This window comes from Henckelia pumila, unplaced genomic scaffold (genome assembly GCF_033568475.1).
Source record: "Henckelia pumila isolate YLH828 unplaced genomic scaffold, ASM3356847v2 CTG_461:::fragment_3, whole genome shotgun sequence".
NCBI lineage: Eukaryota > Viridiplantae > Streptophyta > Magnoliopsida > Lamiales > Gesneriaceae > Henckelia > Henckelia pumila.
This window is the reverse complement of record NW_027331831.1, coordinates 82661-102887: the sequence shown is the minus strand read 5'-3', so window position 1 is coordinate 102887 and position 20227 is coordinate 82661. Positions and strand designations below refer to the sequence as shown.

Sequence of the window (20227 nt, the reverse complement as noted above, 5' to 3'; positions counted from 1 at the left end):
CGCATGAAGTCGCAAGATTCTTTTCAAATGGATTATTAAGTGGATTGGAAGTCAGTCCCAACAATCAAGAAATAGAACTATTTCTATATCAGTTGAGAAATAGTATCATCCAGTTCAAGAAAGTAGTCTTTAAGGACGATCCAGTATTAACATTGAGTATTCACTCAACCCTTCCAGATTGGGATGATAACAAATTCTATCAACCAATGGTATATATTCAATGTCGAAAACAAAAAGACAAATTCTTATTCGAAGGATCAAATGAAGAGAAACCAGTAATGGATATCTCAACACTTCCTGAGATAAGAATAAAGACATTGATTGACATGATCTCAAAGACAAGAAAGATTGATGGAAACTCAAAGGTTAAAATAAATTTTGCAACCGGTAAAATTTTATTAACCACTGGACACAAGGAGACAATCCAAAAGAAAGAACAAGCCATGTTAGCTCAATTCGAAGCTCCAATCTATGAAGCAAGAGTTGACATGACCCGAGAAACCCAACAAATGCTATGTCAAAAACTAAGAACAATGATTTCCACTCACAAATGTGGACATTGCCAACCCATGCAGACAGAAGAAACATCTGTCAAAGAGGACAAACCAGCTGTCAAAGAAGACAAACCAATAAAGAAATGATCCGAATGTACCAGTGATTCAGAAAGTGACACAATGTAAAAACAAATGAAATCGTGGACCACACCACATGTGAAAGGCATCCACTCAGATGTAAAATGAGCTGTTTTCCATTATGTAGTATGGTCCCCCTCTTCCTTTATTTTTACTACTGTATGCGTTTCTCCACGCCTATAAAAGGAGATGTTTGTGTTGTAAATGAATAAGTGAAGTTTGAGTATCTCTCTCTTCTCAAGTTTCTTACAATCTGGTTCATACAAGACGTATGAAAACTATCAGAAACTAAGAAACATAAAATCAGAAACAAAAATAAGTCTTATGGCTAATAACTAAACAAGCAGGGCGTAAGGAGGATAAGGTTGAAAACCAAACATTGAAGATTCATGGTTAGAGTAAACCTGGAGATCCATAGAGCAAGTACCAGTTGATCAAGTGATCGTTAAGGGAAAGCAAGGATTTGGCCGATGCTCAAAACCAAGATTCATTCAAACAAGGTAACCTTCCTAAATCTCCTGCAGCCCTTAATTTAAAGAAATAGTCAAAATACATTAATCATGTCATCATCCTTTATAAGAAATGGAAGATTGATAATAAAAAACTGGTTTGAAATAGAAGATGATCATGAATATGATACATTTGATGAATATCATTTAAATACTTTTGATTTAACCATATTCGAATTAATTTATCAACTAAAATTTGTAATTATAAACTATGAATGGAACCAAACTAATCTGAAAACATTTATTTGTTATAAATGAATCAGATCTGTAAAGTCATGAATGAGAAAATTCATAAGAATTTGAAGAATTCCGCAACCTGGTATCAGAGCGGTTAAATAAAGCAGATTATTAATGCCTGGATTAATTTTAGATATTGAGATTAAAAATTTATTTGATAAAATAATCTTACTAAAAGATTTACGTCAAATAGATCAATTATGGAATAAAATAAAAGATCTCCAAACCTTTTATTTCAAAAATCATAAAAAAGAACATTTTTCAAGCAACTGGAAAATGATAATTCAAATTTCTGAAAACGATGAAATTGAAGACATAACAATATGTTATGAATAAAAACAAACTTTGTTATCGAAATCCGATCAACAAAAACAAAATAATAAAAGTAACAATTTTTACTAAATGAAAAATGTATGAAAATACAAAAATGAATATCTTTAATTTATATTCTCAAAATATAAATTTTGATATAGAAAATTGTGAAAACAATTTGAAACATCTTAAAAATTGTCAATCTTCAATTGATAGTTTCGAAAATTTTCAGAATTTATTAGAACAGATAGATTCAACAAAAAGGCTTTTAATAGCCTTAAGAAAATTAAGAAGTTCTATCATCTGTTAAAATGACAAAAGTAACAATTCCAAATCAAAATAGTCAGATTGATGAATCTGAAGAGAACCAAGAGTATAATTTGAATATTATATTTAATCAGAATAAGTTTGCTGAGATACAGAAAACAGGGTTTTCTAATTCAAAAACAAATCTAATAGACCAACCAGGAATATTAAGCAAGATTTCAAATTTTATTAATCCTAGAAAAAATTTAATTTATTATTCGATTAGTACAAAAGAACGATCTTGTAAAATAAATAACGAATCAAGGTCTAATACTCTGAAGTTATTAACAACTCAAGATATTGATACCATCATGGCAAAAGCTAGTGAAAAAGAACGATCTGAACTGAAATATGTTCACATTGAAGGAATCGAAATAATAGTATCAGCTCACTACCGAGAAGGAATAGATACACCAATTGAAATCACAGTTCGTGACAAAAGGATACGTAATTTTGAGGATTCTATCCTTGGAAAAATTGAAGGAAACTTATGTTACAAAAAGATGAAATTTTGTATTTATCCACAATACAATATATCTTTTTTTGATAAAAACATAAATGACGTTTTAACATTAGATTATTACTTTTATAGAAATAATCTTATGTTAACAGGAAACCATCCGATCAATATAAACTATGTTGTCGGTTTAACAATAAGTAATAATTCTCAAACAGGAATAATTTCAACAAAACCAACTATTTCTGTTGAAAGAATGTTTGAAAATATTACAAGAATTGAACACCCTCGAAAAGCATTTATTGAAGAAATAAATCCCTATAAAAGATGGAGTTCAGATGACCTCCAAATCACAAAACAGTCTGTACCAAGAAGATCATTATCATTTGCTAGAAATGATGAAGATATTCTTGAAAAGATTGGAACCATGAATCAAAATATTCTTAAAATTAAACAAGCTATTGTTAATGAATCAACCTCATCGCAATGACGTCCTTAATAAAATTAGAAAAAGATCTAGGAGATTTAGAAAATAATATCAATAAGATCAATCTATCAATACAAGAATTAGAGAAGAATTTCAAAGAATATATTGATTTAGCAACGACTAGATTAATAATTGAACAGAAAAGACATAGTAATGAAATATTAAACTATCTTAAAGAAGTTCTTTCAATAGATAAAGGAAAAAGGAAAATGGAAGAAGAACCACCATTCAAAATTGAATCATGGTATAGAAATCCCCTTAGTTATGGCAAACATAAGTATGGAGATGTTTAGTGAAATAGACTCATCTGATTTTGAACAAATAGGAGTAAATACAGAAGAATTATATCATTCACATCAAGAATCAGAACAATACAGAGATATGGATATTTCAGAATCAGAATCTGAAGATGATTCTAGACCACGATTAAATCTACGAACGAATGTAGAAGGTAGTGGTGGAAGAGATGATGAAGAATTTAAATATAACAGAGACCAATACTCTGGATCTTATAAAGATGTTAGAGATATTCTTAGAGAATAAAAAATATCAAGATTTGTGAAACATAATATCTTAGATTTAGGTTGTTCAACAGTCAAAGAAAGAAAATCAAAGATCATTGGGCAAATGAACTATCAGTACAAATTCAATTAACACCATTATTAGACAAAAGTGAGAATATTCAACTTTTAACTCATGGGATGATAAAAATGACATTGGTAGGAGCAGTAAGAACTTGGGCTGAAAACCTAGTAATTACTAATCTACCACAAGGAATGACAGGACATCGATATTTCGAACTATTTGTTGATGCCTTGTACCAAGAATTTTTAGGAGTTTCTAATAATGATGCTAATCTGGTAGCTAAGAACATAGAACAAAATATAGCAATTTTTATTCTAGATAATATTAAACTATGCAATTTATTTTATCTAGAAGAATTTATATGTGATTATGAAACAAACTATTATCAGTTAATAGATGCTGATAAAAAAGAACATTATAAATTAAGTATTTTTAATAAAACACCTAATATACCAATAAATAGTAAAGATGAATTCTTAACTAGAGCTTATGCCAAAACACTAGGAGGAGCTATTAAATTCATTAAAGATGTTATAACAAAGAAATGTCATGAAGTAACATTAAATAAAAGAATATTCAGATCTTACAAACAAAACAATAAACTTTGTTGTGACAAAATGGAATTCACAGTAAAGGAATACGGTTGCAAAACAAACATGTCACACAAACATTTAAAACGACAGAAACAGAATAAATTTAATAAACCTTATAAATCTTTTAATAGAAAATTTATTCCCTATAAGAAAAAGAAATTTAAAAGGAATTTCTTCAGAAAACCTTATAAAAGAAAATTTTATAAAAATTTTGATAACAAAAAACCACCTTGCCCAAAAGGTAAAGGAAAGAACTGCACATGTTGGTTGTGCAATGAAGAAGGTCATTATGCAAATGAATGTCCAACGAAACGAAAAGAAAAATAAAACTTCTTGAAGAAATATATACTATTGGATTCTATCCAGTAGAAACAATTGAATTTTCATCCGACGATGAAAATATTTATTATCTTGATGAATCAAGTGAATCAGATTTTGAATCCGATTTCACATTTGATAATTCAAGAAATAATAATGATTAAAATAAAGACAAGGACATTTTCGAAAAGACAAATATAGGGAGTAAATTGAAACTTATGTTTGATTTATGGAGTTATCTACAAGTTGCCCTTAAAAGAATTAAATAGGTTTAGAAATAATTAAAATTCGAACATTCTTTCATGATAGAAAATTGCTACTCTAAAATCATCAAGACCAAAAGAAAAATATCAAAAAAGGGAGAATTACAATTTTGGTCCTATAATTTGCACATTTTCCATTTTTGGTCCTCTTAAAAATAATTTTGTAATTTTAGTCCTGTAATTTACATTTTTTTCCATTTTTTGTCCTATTAACATTAATTCGCATTTTTAGTCCTGTAACTTTCATTAATTTTTCACTTTAAGTCCTATTAACATAAAATTTATCATTTTAGTCATGTAACTTACATTTTTTTTCATTTTTAGTCCTTTTTGCATTGAATTTTCACTTTTTTGTCTTGTAACTTCTATATATTTTTTCTTAGTCATATTATCGATGAATTTATATTTTTAATTCCATAAATTTCATATTTTTTTATATTTTTTTATATAATATATTATGATTTACATATTTTAAAGCTTTTAAAATTTAAATGAATTAAATAACAAAAATTCAACTAAAATTATTCAAAACAATTTTACACTAAATATCATCCATAAAATACATAATATAAATAAAAGTATTAATATAATGTGAATCATGTTTTTTTGGGTTTAGTTTTGATGTATAATATGAAATCGAATTTTTTAATTTAAATTTTATATCCGACCAAAATTCGATTTTTGTTTTGTATTTTGTTTCTTGAGTTTGGATTTATGGTTTTTTTTTTTTGTTTTAACCAAAGATTAAGCACTCACGTAATCTATGCTTGTCACAAACAATTTTTGGTATAAATATAGATAAAAAATGAAAAAAATTACAAATTACATGGTATAATAATAAAATTCGCTTTAATATGACTAAAAATATAAATTAAGTGTTAACAAGACTATTGAATTCTCCCTTAATATGATTAAAAATAAAATAAAATTATATGGTTCGATTTCATATTATATACATAAAAACTAAACCGAAAAAATGATTCATATTAAATTAATAGTTTTATTTATATTTTGTATTTTATTAGATGATATTTAATATAAAAAATTTTTTGAATAATTTTTAGTTCAATTTTTTTGATTCATTTAAATTTTAAAAGTTTTAAAATATGTAAATCATAATATATTATGCATAAAAATATAAAAAAAATATGAAATTTATTGAATTAAAAATATAAATTTCATCGATAATATAACTAAAAATAAAAATTTATGGAAGTTAGAAGATAAAAAAAATAAAAATTATATGTAAACTGGACTAAAAATGAAAAAGAATGCAAGTTACATGACTAAAATTGTAAATTCGATGTTAACAAGACTTAAAATAAAAATTCATGAAAGTTACAGGACTAAAAATGCGAATTCAATGTTAATGGAACAAAAATGAAAAAATAATGCAAGTTACAAGACTAAAATTACAAATTTACTTTTAACAGGACCAAAAATGAAAAATGTGCAAATTAGAGAACCAAAAGTGTACTTTTCCCAAACAAAAAAGAAAAAAAAAATATAGGCTCTGTTTGTATGTATATTTTAAAAACGTTTTTAGTGTTTTATAAGTAAAAAAAAAACTTAAAGTATATGTTTGAATATAATATTTGAAGATTGTTTTTGAATTTTTTTTTTTTTTGAAAAAGTGTTATTTAAGCATGGATCTTGAAAAACAATATGTTTTTTTTTTAATTAATGTTTATGGGGTAAAAAAAATGCGGGTCAAACTCGGGTCCAAGAACGAGTGAATCTGGTCAAATGTTAAATGGGCCATTTTCCTCTCAGATCTCCTCCTCGCCAACCTGATTTTTTTCTGCTCCGTTCCATCCCAAAAATTCGATGCCGTGGCCCAAATTACAAGGAGAAGAAGGAGTCGGTAGTTTGAATCTTGTCTCTTGGCTTTCTCTTTCACGTTGTTCGCGATCCTGGAAAATCTACCAAGTGTATGTTCTCTAGTTTTTCTGCTTAATTTTTTTTTTGGTGTTTTTCAATTCCTATTCAAATTTACATTTAATTCTCCAGTACTCTCACCTATATATATCAACAATCCCTCCCCTCTCCTTTGTTTACCCCAAAATCCGAGCGGATTTCACTCGGCAGAGACGATTCAAGCATCCTCACTGGTGCTCCCGCTCCTCCCTTCCAAATCCAACAGGTTTCAATGCCAATGCTAAGTTTGTGATGATTTCAACGTTCTTTCCTTTTAAAAGTTCTCTTCTGCATTTCGGAACCCTAATCTGATTATTAGGATGTATGATTGTATAGTAAGGGGGAAGTCTTGGTTATAATGCGTAGAAGAAACAGGGCTACTTTTCTTTGGTGTGAAAATCCATTTCTTGGTTATAGGGACGTAAACGAGCCGAGCCGAGCCGAATAGTATTAGGCTCGGGCTCAACTCGCTAAGTATATGTCGAGGCTCAGGCTTAGGCTTGGGCTCGGGTAGGGATGTAAACGAGCCGAGCCGAACAGTATTAAGCTCGGGCTCGGCTCGTTTGGTACCGAGCCCGAACCGAGCTTTTATCATAAAGCTCGGTTCGGCTCGTTTACTACATATGTCGGCTCGGGCTCGGCTCATTTATCGTATTAAACGAGTCTGACTCGAGTTTGGTTCGTGAAACGAGCTAGTTTTCCGGCTCGTTAGCTCGTTTAGCAGGTTCGTATTCTAACTCGTTAAGTGGGCTCGGGCTCGTTTTCGAACTTGTGAAGCCTAAATACAATACAATAAATCTCTATAAATTAATTATAAACTAAAATTAGGGTTTTTTTTAAATAAAATAAAAATGAAAAACATAATTTAAAAAAAAAACGTCTCCAAAATGTGATTTTCTGGTATTAAAGAAAAAAGTTCTATAACTTTCATTTGAACACCAAACCGAGATTTCAAACCGATTTATCCCAAAATTCAAATAAACACGTTGTCATTAATGTTAATCACATTTTCAAGTTCCTAGCTTAACTCACCCAGAATTTCGAAAAACAATAAGCATTTTCACAAACTTAAATATATGATATAGTTTTGACATGTTTCAGCAGAAAAATCATATATAATCTATATGTTCACAACAAGTTTGTTTGTAGTGCACACTAAAATTCTGCATGAATCAAACCCATTCAACTCGATTAATAAACTATGGCATTGTTTGGTTTGATGTATTATTAATCTATGTATAACTTATCCCAATCAATTTCGCTTTATTTTCGTCATATTATTTATCTATTTTTTAATTAATAATTTTACATCAATTAAATCAAATAAATTATAATCTATCCATCAAATCAAATAATGTATTAACTAATTTTTCTTATTAATTTTTAATTTACATTATATTACTTATCCATGAATTGTCATTCCGTATGGAGCCGTTGTTTCTATTAATCCCGTCCCCTACTTCTTCATCCCGACTCCCTAGTCGAAAATGGAGTGCAGCCACCGTCCTCCTGCATCCGGGGTCTTTGTATCGGACCTATTGTCTTCGCCTTGCTTTACTTCAAGGCTCGGACGCCGAGTCCCTCAGTCCTTTACTTGCTCTACTTCACAGCTCTATCCTCCCATACGGATTGCCAGCAGTAACCTAGGATATCTTCCAACCCAGACGTATGACAAGCCTCTTTAAAGCATAAATCCGAAGCTAACACACTAAACGAGCCACCTAAACGAGCGAGCTCGAGCTTCCTAGCTTATTAACGAACATGTTCGCGAGCTAACGAGCCAAACATCCTTAAGCTCAAGCTCGACTCGTGAATATTGCCGAACTCAAAATTAAGCTCGGGCTCGGACGAGCCCAAATGAGCTTTTTCACGAGCCTGGCTCTGAATAGCTCGCGAACAGTTCGACTCGTTTACATCCCTACTTGGTTAGTAGCATGTTTTATAACAGAGTAGTTAACTCATTAAATCTGTCATGTTCTCACTTCACATCATTAATAAATCTAATGAGGTCCGTAGGTGACTAGAATTAGATATATGAAAGGGATCTAAAGAAAATATATGTATATTGAAGAGGACCCCTTCGAGTGTTTGTTGAAGAAATTGGTAGGGAACAATGTCCCCAACATGACTTGTGGTTACTCCTCATGTGCTTCTGTTTCTCCAATTTTTCCAGCCATAACTCATCCAATCTTGAAAGATACATGGTTACACATCGTCTATCTATATATATACACTTGCACATTTCTGATGGCAAAAAGCCATCAACAAGTCCTTCAAAAATTTATAAGCTTTTTCGTCCTTTGCTAAACTAACAAAAATGGCCATTCAGAAGATTCTTAGACGATCTTTATCAAGTGAAAGATCAAACTCGAGGGGAACAGCAGATGTTCCAAAGGCGCATTTTGCTGTTTATGTGGGGGAGAGCGCAAACAAGCAACGTTATGTCATTCCTATATCATACTTGAATCAACCCTCATTTCAAGATTTGCTTAGCCAAGCAGAAGAAGAATTCGGGTTCCATCATCCGATGGGTGGACTCACAATCGCTGCAATGAAAACTTATTCATTGATCTTACCTCCCGGTTGGCTAGAACATGATGACTTGGTTTTAGTATGTTATAGGAGTATAAATCTGTGAAGTAGTTAGCTATTTTTTGAGGGGTTCCTCTCCTTTTCTCTACTCACAATATTTATATATGTTAGTGAGAGGAGACAACAATCCAGATGAGATTATGAATATACTCCACCAAGCTTTTTCAAATTTCAAAGTATTATCTTGTTTAATAGTTTATGAAAATTTCAACTTAACTTTAAATTCAATGGGCTACTCGAGCTATGAGCAGAAGAATCTGCAAGATCTAAAATGGATTTTAACCGAGATTTCAACATCATCAATATCATATCTGGAAGCAGTTCTTAATTCAAACTTAAGTTGACTGCTTAAAGGATAACATAAGAAAACCAATTTGGTTGAATGAATTTTCTATCATCTCTTTAAAGAAAGTATAAAACAAAAAAATTTGCAATAATTTCATAATTTTCCACTAACTCAAATCTTTCACAAGAATATTTTAAGTTCTTGGCCTACTCTACTCAAACAAAACTTGTTTGTACACCCCATTAATCTGACATTTCTATGTAGCTAAATATACAGGTATGCATCATTTGATCAAAATGCTAACTGGGAAACTTAGGAAATGATATAAATTTTTTGACATGGTTCAATCTGCCACTGCTGGTGAGAATCGTACTCTCTCCGTTACGTTCAGCACCAATGCTGGCCGGATGAGCTGATGTTTGGTTATAGCTTATGTACAATAGCTATAGTATCGGAATACTGTAGCCACTTCAGCCAGGACACGGTTATTGCGCCTTTAGTTCATAGTATGGCTAGCTTCTACATTCTTTAAGCTTTGATGTGTGATTTTTCAAATTTCAATAATCCAGTTCATGATACGATGTTCGTCTTCTCCATTTTCTTTGCACAAACCATGAAAAAAAATATATGAACCCAATGCATACAATTTTTTGGTCGAGGAAAAACGAAAAATTACAAGTAGTTAAGATAAAACAAGATAATATTTAAGAATTATATATGCTTTGAAAGATAGTATACCTTGTATGTTATAACTAACATAAAATTCAATACGATTATTTGATAAATTTTCAGCACAAACCATCCTCTTCCATTTGCAACACGCATGCTTTCTGCTGGTATATACAATAGATCGATAAGCTTAAGATTATCAGATCTTTTAGAAAGATGAAGCAGAATTTGAATGGTGGAGAAGGCAATGCATCTGTTGTGGCATTGAGTTTAGAGAAATAAGGAAGCACATGAATTGTTGAATGGATTCAAATATGGCTATAAGTGATATACTCCTTGAAAAATCAATGTAAACTAACTAACTAGTAAACTAATTTCTACCACCTAAAATTCATGTAGTACTCTATATATATCATATTCCGGCCAATAAAGAAGTCAGATCAATAAACAAATATTGGCTGCAAGGAATGGTGAGTCCACCCATTGGATGATAGAATCCGAATTCTTCTTCTGCTTCATTTAACAATTCTTGAAATAAAGGGTTGTTCAATTCAAGTATGAAATGGGAATCACAAATCGCTGCTTGTTTTCAGTTTCCCCAACATAGACAGCAAAATGCCCCTTCCAAACATCGGTAGATCCCATGGAGTTTGATCTTCTTTCACTTGATAAAGTACGTCTAAGGATTTGTCGAACTGCCATTATTGTTACGCAAACGTAAATCTTACTAAAGCAAAAGGCTCAAAATTCGAACGCAAAAGAGGAAGCTGTTTGTGAAGCAATGGAGACTAAGAAGTTTAGTTTTCTTTATGAATATTGTTGATGGTTCTTGAATGGAACATGTGCTGTATATATAGATAGACGATTCTTCAAATGTCGAATCTTTGGAGGAGCCAGTATATGAGTTGTGTCTGGCAATATTTGAGAAACATAAGCACATGAAGAATAACATGGTTTTGTCCTTCATTATCAATGACCATAAATCATGTTGTAGTCATTGTTTCCTACCGAATCCGACTATCCGACGACAAGAAATCGAAAACATAGATTCAATTGAATAAATAACTCCTTTAGTTTAGTTGTAATTTCCCTACAAACTTAAATACTGAAGGCTGTTCCAAATTTGTAGCCAGCTCCAGACAAATTCCTTTATCTGCAAATTTGAATGGAGGTACATGATTTTTCATTCCTTGCTCATATTCATTACTTAAGACCTCTCAATAAACAGCAGAATCCAGATTAGATTTCAATCCTCAAATTAATTTATGGGGCGCCCCAAGACATCGTATGACCATGCATATATATATATATCCTCATCTTTGCTTTAAAAATATGAGCCATCTAAAATTTAGTGAATTAGCAGCAAAAAAAAAGGGGCCACCTTATTATACCAAGCATAGAATTGTGGTTCCAACTTCATGTTTCTTGGTTAGCAGATAAAAATGTAAATCTTAAAATATATCCAGAGTTCTGAGAAATACATGAGAAGTGTAGGTTGTTGCAAGTTGCAACATGAATTATTTGAGTAGGGTCCTGTAAAACTTTGTGGCTGAAGGCGAGGGAGAAAGACGATTGTGAAATGACAAAAGCTTCATCATCATTATGATGATTGGAAGACAAATTCATGTGATTCTTCATGTGTTCTTGCTAGCTTTAATTTCCGCCAGCTACCATGCTTCTACCTGCCTGTTTTTTTTTATCTGGACCACTATCAAGATTTTAAAGTATAATAAATGGCAATGACATTCATCTATATATATTCCCCACTTCCAAGCTTCAAACCAACAACTAAAGCAATCCTCAAACAATTCTGATTCCAGTTTCCAAAAATTAACCCTTCTTCTATTTCCTACTCTTGCTTCAAGAAATGGCCATTCGACAAATTCTGAAACGATCTCTATCAAGTGAGAAAAGATCAAATTCTACCGGATCAACTGATGTTCCGAAAGGATATTGCGCTGTTTACGTAGGAGAGAGTGAATATAAGCAACGATTCGTGATTCCTGTATCATTTTTAAACCATCCTTCATTTCAAGGTTTTCTATGCCAAGCTGAAGAAGAATACGGATTTTGCCATCCGATGGGTGGCCTCACCATTCCTTGCGGTGAAGAATTGTTTGTTGATGTCACCTCTTGCTTGAGAAGAACATAATGTATATGTTGACTAGATTTTAGTCTTTTAGAGTGGAAACTTATATACTAGTTATAGCTAGTTTGAGGGATTACAGTCTTCTTAGCCATTCAAATTGGTGTATATGTTATTGGAAAAATATTCGAAATGATGAAGACAGCTAGAAAATTTCAGTAATTAATGTGCCAATATTTTTGTTCCAACGCATTATCTTGTTCCATACTATGAATACTTTTTCCAGCACTCCGCAAGGTGTTTACACACACAATCTCAACTTGAAGTCTTAACTTTAATTTCTTGAACAGATTTAAGTGTGTAAATCCAGGTCATTTTGAATATTCGGATTCATGAAATGCATCGATTTTTATCAACTTTGAACATGTAGATGCAATTTGGAACGTAACATGAGACACTGAGAAGCTGAATTAAGTCAATTAACCTTCTTTTTAAGGGGACAAAAACCTAAAATGTCAGGAGAACTCCAAGAATATATAAATAAAACTTAATTATATTAGAATAGGTCACCCCAACAATACTGGTGGAATCTTTTAAGTTTTATCAACATTTAATTATGTTTCAGATTTTACAACTCCAAAACTGTAATATACAATTTACAGTGCATACATCACACATAATAATTTGACTCACGAAGCCAAAATATGCATGTTATATTACTTGGTTTATCCAAATAATGTGATAAATGATGGGAAATTGAGAAATTTTACATTTCAATTTATTGTTAGAAAAATTAAGACTTTTATAATTAATAAAAGTATCCATCACGGTCTCTTTTCACATGACCCTGCCTGTGGGTGACCAATTAGACAGATTAAAGGGTTCTCTACAGAAAATTGAGCTGAAATTTTCTCTATAAAGTCTTTATTGTGTTTATAATTAATGAGGACCCTTTGGGTGTTTGTTACTGAAATTGGTAGGGAACATTGTCTCCAACATGACTTGTGATTAGAGGCAGACAAAATCATGTTAGTCTTCATGTGCTTGTGTTTCTCAAATTTTTCTAGCCACAACTGATCTACTCGGCTCTCTACCGCTTGATTCGAACTACTTTCTTGAAATCCACCTATATATACACACACATTTCTGAGATCCAAACATATGAGAAGATCATAAAAAAAGCTAATCTTTCTCCATTCCAACAAACTTACCTTCACTTGCTTTACAATATCAATGGCCATTCGAAATGTCCTGAGACGCTCTTTATCGGCTGAAAGAAGATCCAACTCCACTGGATCAACTGATGTTCCCAAGGGACATTTGGCTGTTTATGTTGGGGAGAATGAATATAAGCAGCGATTTGTAATACCGATATCATACTTGAACGACCCTTCATTTCAAGAATTGTTAAATCAGGCCGAAGAAGAATTTGGGTTCAGTCATCCAATGGGTGGACTCACCATTCCCTGCAGTGAAGATATATTTATGGATCTCATCTCTTGCTTGGGAAGAGTGTGATCACACATGGTTTTTAATCTTTTGGCGGAATAGAAATTTGTATACTAGTTAGCTAGTTAGGAGATTTCCAATTTTTTTTTGGTCTTCATATCCAGTGTACTAGTACCGGATGATACCATATCAAATTATAAATGGAATCAATTTTTTTTTATTATATTTGGACCAATTGTTCAATTCAAAAGCCTCATCTTGTTTAGTGTTTCTTTAAAATTTTCAACAGGACATATCATTTATTGGCCTCCCTAATTCTCGAACAGTTAGATATTGGCATATAACTCCAAAATTATTTGGCTGCGAACATTCTTTCATGATAGAAAATTGCTACTATCCCTAAGATCATCAGAGACCAAAAGAAAAATATCAAACAAAAAACCATATAATGACTTGTAATCCAAATATAGGTTTGGCTGTGATGTCTACAAACATAAAGGCCAATTTTTTTTAATTCAAATGCATCATTATCTTATTCTAGTTGTTAGTATAAATTCTTTGTCCAACATTTTAATTGCAAGATTCAAGCACACATGTGAGAGATTTCATGATTGTTTGTTTTTCTATTGATATGAAGAGATTTAAAGAAAAGTTTGTTATTTATTCCATGAATTTATCAGGACAATTTTAGAATTAGAATATTTTCTCTTTGTTAAAAACATCTTTTAATTCCTCTGCAGTACACCTTGTGCTGCTACCTCGATACACCATGAGAAATATGCAGATTGGATTCCTTTCTTATGAATATACTCACTCACTAATGCAATTTTTTTTTTATCAAGAACAAAAATAATTTCAGATTTCATTTATGCCAAAGAAATACAATACATTTTACAGTTCAACCAACGTTATTTATTCAAACAGACAGTAGAAAAATAAGGACTTAATTAATTATGGGTCCTGCCTGAGTTCATAGATGACTAGAATCAGACAGATCAAAGGGATCCAAAGAAATTTTAAGTGATTTGTTTGAGGACCCTTTGATTGTTTGTTGCTGAAATTGGTAGGGAACGATGTCTCCGACGTGATTTATTTGGTGATTAATGCAAGACAAAATCATGTTAGCCTTCATGTGCTTGTGTTTCTCAAATTTCTCTGGCCACTACTGATCTATTTGCCTCTCCACCACTCGATTTGAACTTACATTTCTTGAAAGGTATCTATATATACAGCACATTACTCACAGCAAACACATCAACAAATCATCAGAAAACTAACCTTTCTCAGCTTCAAGAAACTTTCCCCTACTTGCTTTATCACATATGGCTATTCGAAAAATTCTTCGACGTTCTTTATCCGCTGAAAGAAGATCCAATTCCAGAGGATCAACTGATGTTCCTAAGGGACATTTTGCTGTCTATGTTGGGGAGAAGGAAAACAAGCAGCGATTTGTCATTCCAATATCATACTTGAACGACCCTTCATTTCAAGATTTGTTGAATCAAGCCGAAGAAGAATTTGGGTTCAGTCATCCAATGGGTGGACTCACCATTCCCTGCAATGAAGATATATTTATGGATCTAATCTCTTGCTTGGGAAGAGTCTGATCATACATGTCTTTTAATCTTTTTATAGGAATAGAAATTTGTATACTAGTTAGATGATCATGACTAGGAGATTTTCTCTTTTCCGTCTTCATATCCAGTGTATTTGTACCGGGAGAAGACAAAGGTTTACCATATGAAATTATAAATGGAAGCAATTCTTGATTATATTTGAGCTAATTGTTCAATTCAAAAACCTTGTCTTGCTTAGTCTTTTTTTAAAAAAAATTCAATGAAGCATATCATAACTATTTTCCGCAAATTGTAAATGTGATGTCTGCAAACTACTGCTGCATAAGGTTATTCTAAGTTCACGGCCTATTCTAATCTAACAAGAAGTTAATGTTGTACCATTAAGTGGAGGTAAATACACTGACTCAACTATGTGCTTCAAGTATCATTTTCACTTGTTAATTTTGATAGAAACCTCCACCAATATATGGCCGCTGTGTCTCTTCACAGCAAAGAATGCCGCATATGACTGTTCATATACAATCTTATCTTTGTTTGGCACGAACAAGATCACTTGATCAGCATAAAATTTCCAAATCTTGTCCGAGTAATTTAACATTTTATAAGAGGGATTTCAGGCCTATGTTCGACAGCACAATTTACAGAATTTGTACCAAACAGAGAATTCTGATTCTCAATTTGGAGCAAGTTACTGTTTTGCTTAACACTCCACATTACAGGATTTTGATTAGCAGACAACAAGATTAAATTTTGGTGGGGTGACTTAACTAATATGCGGATCCAAAGAATCCCAAGAAATTTTCAAGAGGTTTAACTTATTGTAACTTGCATGATTTATTTGAGTAGGGTCCTATAGGACTTTGTGGCTGAAGGTGGTAGGGAAAAATGGTTCTGAAGACTGAAATGACAGATGCTTCATAATAATTCATGATGATTGGAAGACAAATTCATGTGATTCTTCATGTGCTCTTGTTAGCTTTAATTTCCCTTAGCTACCGTACATCTTTTGCTGGGCCGTTATCGAGACTTTAAATGATAAATGGCAATTAAATTCATCTATATATACTTCACACTTCCAAGCTAATTTCTCCTCAAACACTTCTGATACCAGTATCCATAAAGCGTCTTGCATTTTGCTGCAGCAAACAATATTATCATACAAGAAATGGCCATTCGACAATTTGTAAAACGATCTTTGTCAAGTGAGAGAAGATCGATTTCAACCGGACCAGCTGATGTTCCCAAAGGATATTGTGCTGTTTACGTGGGGGAGAGTGGATCTAAGCAAAGATTCGTTATCCCCGTAACATATTTGAACCATCCTTCATTTCAAGATTTGCTGTGCCAAGCTGAAGAAGAATACGGATTTTGCCATCCAGTGGGAGGCCTCACCATTCCTTGCAGTGAAGATTTGTTTGTTGATGTCACCTCTCGCTTGAGCAGAACATGATGTATTATTGACTAGATTTCAGTATTTTAGAGTAGAAATTTGTATATTAGTTAGCTGGTTTGAGGGATTCTAATCTTCTTATCTGTTCAAATTAACCAATGTACAATCACTGTACATATTACTGGGAAAGGATTCAAAATTATGAATATATACAAGAAAATTTTGGTGATTACATATATTGTGCCAGTTTTTTTTTTTTATTCAAGTGCAGTACCTTGTTCTAGTTATCAGTATAAATTCTTTGTCCAACATTCTGCAAGATCGAAAATACAGACTTGAAAGGAGATTTCATGGCTGTTAAATTTCCTATTTATATATTGGAAAGATTGATTTTTTGTTATTTATTTCAGTATCGTCTAGGATGAGAACACATATTTCTTTTCTTTGTTATGAACATCTTCTAATTCCTGTGATGCTCACCTTGTGCTACCTCGATAAACTGTAACAAATATACTTCTTATCCCAAGATAAAAACTTCTTTCAGATCCCATTGATGACCAAATTAAAACCATAAAATACATTTTACAGTTCAACAAACATTATCCATCTAATATGTTAGAAGGATAAAAGACTTTATAATAGAGTAGTTAACTCATTAAATCATATATCTGTCATGTTCTCACTTCACATCATTAATAAATGTAATGAGGTCCGTAGGTGACTAGAATTAGATATATGAAAGGGATCTAAAGAAAATATATGTATATTGAAGAGGACCCCTTCGAGTGTTTGTTGAAGAAATTAGTAGGGAACAATGTCCCCAACATTACTTGTGGTGATTTATGGAAGGCAAAATCATGTTACTCCTCATGTGCTTCTGTTTCTCCAATTTTCCATCATCCAATGGGTGGACTCACAATTCCGTGCAATGAAAACTTATTCATTGATCTTAGCTCCCGGTTGGCTAGAACATGATATGTACTTGGATTTACTATGTTATAGGAGTGGAAATCTGTGAATACGTAGTTAGCTATTTTTTGAGGGGTTCCTCTCCTTTTCTCTACTCACAATATGTATATATGTTAGTGAGAGGAGACAACTTACCAGATGAGATTATGAATATACTCCACCAAGCTTTTTCAATTTTCAAAGCATTATCTTGTTTAATAGTTTATGAAAATTTCAACTTATCTTTAAATTCAATGGGCTACTCGAGCTATGAACAAAAGAATCTGCAAGATCTAAAATAGATTTTAGCCGAGATTTCGGCATGATCAATATCATGTCTGGAAGCAATTCTTAATTCAGACTTGAGTTGACTGCTTAAAGGATAACATAAGAAAACCAATTTGGTTGAATAAATTTTCTATCGTCTCTTCATATAGTACTCTATATATATCACATTCCGCGCAATCTAGAAGTCAGATCAATAAACAAATATTGGCTGCAGGGAATGGTAAGTCCACCCATTGGATGATAGAATGCGAATTCTTCTTCTGCTTGATTTAACAATTCTTGAAATAAAGGGTTGTTCAAGTATGACACGGGAATCACAAATCGCTGCTTGTTTTCAGTTTCCCCAACATAAACAGCAAAATGCCCCTTCGGAACATCGGTAGATCCCATTGAGTTTGATCTTCTTTCACTTGATAAAGAACGTCTAAGGATTTGTCGAATTGCCATTATTGTTACACAAACGTAAGCACATGAAGATTAACATGGTTTTGTCCTCCATTATTAATGACCATAAATCATGTTGGAGTCATTGTTTCCTACCGAATCCCACGACAAGAAATCGAAGGGCCCTGACGAAATAAATCAGCTAATGGTGATTTACAACCTTCTATGGATTCTTTTAATCGATCTGTGTATATGTGCTACGGTTGCTACCTATTAGTAATCACTTAGTGCCACATAAAATTCACTTGGACCCATATGTATTATATAAGCCTATAACTTAAACTACATTGTGCATTTTGGTGGGTGACTTAGCTAATATGCTGATCCAGTTAAATTGATAGGGAAAAATGTGTCCAACATGATTTAATGGCCATTAATTGAAGACAAAACCATGTTATCCTTCATGTGCTTATGTTTCTCAAATTTCTTCAGCCACAAGTCCACAACTGGCTTCATGATCACTCAATTCAACCTACTTTCTTGAATTATACGACAATTACTCATTCATCTATCTATATATACAACACATTTCTAAGCTCAAAACCGTCAGCAAACTTAATCTTTTCAGCTTCACTTAAAAATCCACTCATTTTCTTTTCACCTCTTGCTTTAGCTAGACTTACTTTCATAGTTCTATACAGCGACAATGGCCATTCGACAAATCCTTAGACGTTCCTTGTCAAGTGAAGGAAGATCAAACTCGAATGGATCTGCTGATGTACCGAAGGGATATTTCGCTGTTTATATTGGGGAGAGCGAGAGTAAACAACGATTTGTTGTTCCAATATCATACTTGAACGATCCATCATTTCAAGATTTGTTAAGTAAAGCTGAAGAAGAATTTGGGTTCTGCCATCCAATGGGTGGAATCACCATCCCCTGCTCCGAAGATTTATTCATTGAGCTAACCTCTCGTTTGGGAAGATAATGATCATATTTGGAGTACTACAATTTAGAGTAGATAAATCTGTATACTCGTAGCTAGTTTGTGGTTCTCCTCTCTTTCATACGTTCACAGTCATGTAAATGTTGTTGGGAGCAAGCAAACGAAATTAAACTATGAATATAAGAACATTTTTCTTATATATATGGATCCAATTTTTCAGATATATGTTCATAAAATTGTCGGGACATTTATTAAGCAAATCAAATAACGATTTAAATTCATTGATCCAAATCAACCATACTCAAGACTCTGTAAAATATGAAATATAGATGCGAGTATCTATATTTATGTCGGCGATTTTAGTTATAATTAATTGTCTATGAATATGCTGTTAGACTTTAGATTTCATAGCAGGATCTTTAGCATTCACATCAAATTATTAGAATTGTTGTAAAACATACCCGAATCCATATTGACGAATTCGTTTGGATGAAGCCTTCCACAACCAAATCTTCTTTAATTCTTTAACGATCAATCGCACGTTAATCTAGTATAGAATATTCTGAACTCTCTCTTGAATGGGGAGAAAGAATAACGATCAATGTATTTAGAGATTTGGTTTGGGGACTACAACCTTTCAACGTGTCCCTTCAATGTACCCTTTCAAAAGAGTCCATTGATGACACCCTTTCATTAGAATCCCATCAATCCTAATATATGATTTCTACACATTAAATTCCATACATATAAATAAATATTGGGTCAGCTTTATAAATCACTTATTGATCCAATTAAATTAGATAGTATATAATATAATTGATATCTAAATATGCAAGTCCAACATTATATTGAATAAAAATTCTAACAATCTCCCACTTGGGCTTCATATGTTTCTTGACCAATTATATTATACAGACTTTAATGCGCAAAAATAACTATCTAATTTCCTTAGCAACAATCTGGTCCATTTCTTATATCAGTATGGAATCAAAGCGA

The 20227-nt window shown here is 32.2% G+C and overlaps 3 protein-coding genes and 1 pseudogene across 3 annotated transcripts; 2 read left to right on the top strand and 2 right to left on the bottom strand.

Moving 5' to 3' along the window:
* Positions 1–9008: 9008 nt before the first annotated feature.
* On the bottom strand, positions 9009–10867 carry LOC140871220 (indole-3-acetic acid-induced protein ARG7-like; annotated as a pseudogene).
* Positions 10868–12021: 1154 nt separating this feature from the next.
* Positions 12022–13482, top strand: LOC140871221 (auxin-induced protein 15A-like). Its single transcript, XM_073273631.1, has one exon. It carries the CDS (start codon positions 12031–12033, stop codon positions 12313–12315), a length of 285 nt encoding a protein of 94 aa, XP_073129732.1. The 5' UTR covers positions 12022–12030; the 3' UTR covers positions 12316–13482.
* A 4581-nt stretch (positions 13483–18063) lies between these two features.
* Positions 18064–18348, bottom strand: LOC140871222 (auxin-induced protein 15A-like). Its single transcript, XM_073273632.1, has one exon. The coding sequence runs from the start codon at positions 18346–18348 to the stop codon at positions 18064–18066; it is 285 nt and encodes a 94-aa protein (XP_073129733.1).
* A 578-nt stretch (positions 18349–18926) lies between these two features.
* Positions 18927–19278, top strand: LOC140871223 (auxin-induced protein 15A-like). The gene has a single exon (XM_073273633.1). It carries the CDS (start codon positions 18992–18994, stop codon positions 19271–19273), a length of 282 nt encoding a protein of 93 aa, XP_073129734.1. The 5' UTR covers positions 18927–18991; the 3' UTR covers positions 19274–19278.
* The last annotated feature ends 949 nt before the right edge of the window (positions 19279–20227 follow it).

Excerpts from the sequence above, each read along its gene's own strand:
- LOC140871221 (XM_073273631.1), top strand. The coding sequence starts at position 12,031 with ATGGCCATTCGACAAATTCTGAAACGATCTCTATCAAGTGAGAAAAGA.
- LOC140871222 (XM_073273632.1), bottom strand. The coding sequence starts at position 18,348 with ATGGCAATTCGACAAATCCTTAGACGTTCTTTATCAAGTGAAAGAAGA.
- LOC140871223 (XM_073273633.1), top strand. The coding sequence starts at position 18,992 with ATGGCCATTCGACAAATCCTTAGACGTTCCTTGTCAAGTGAAGGAAGA.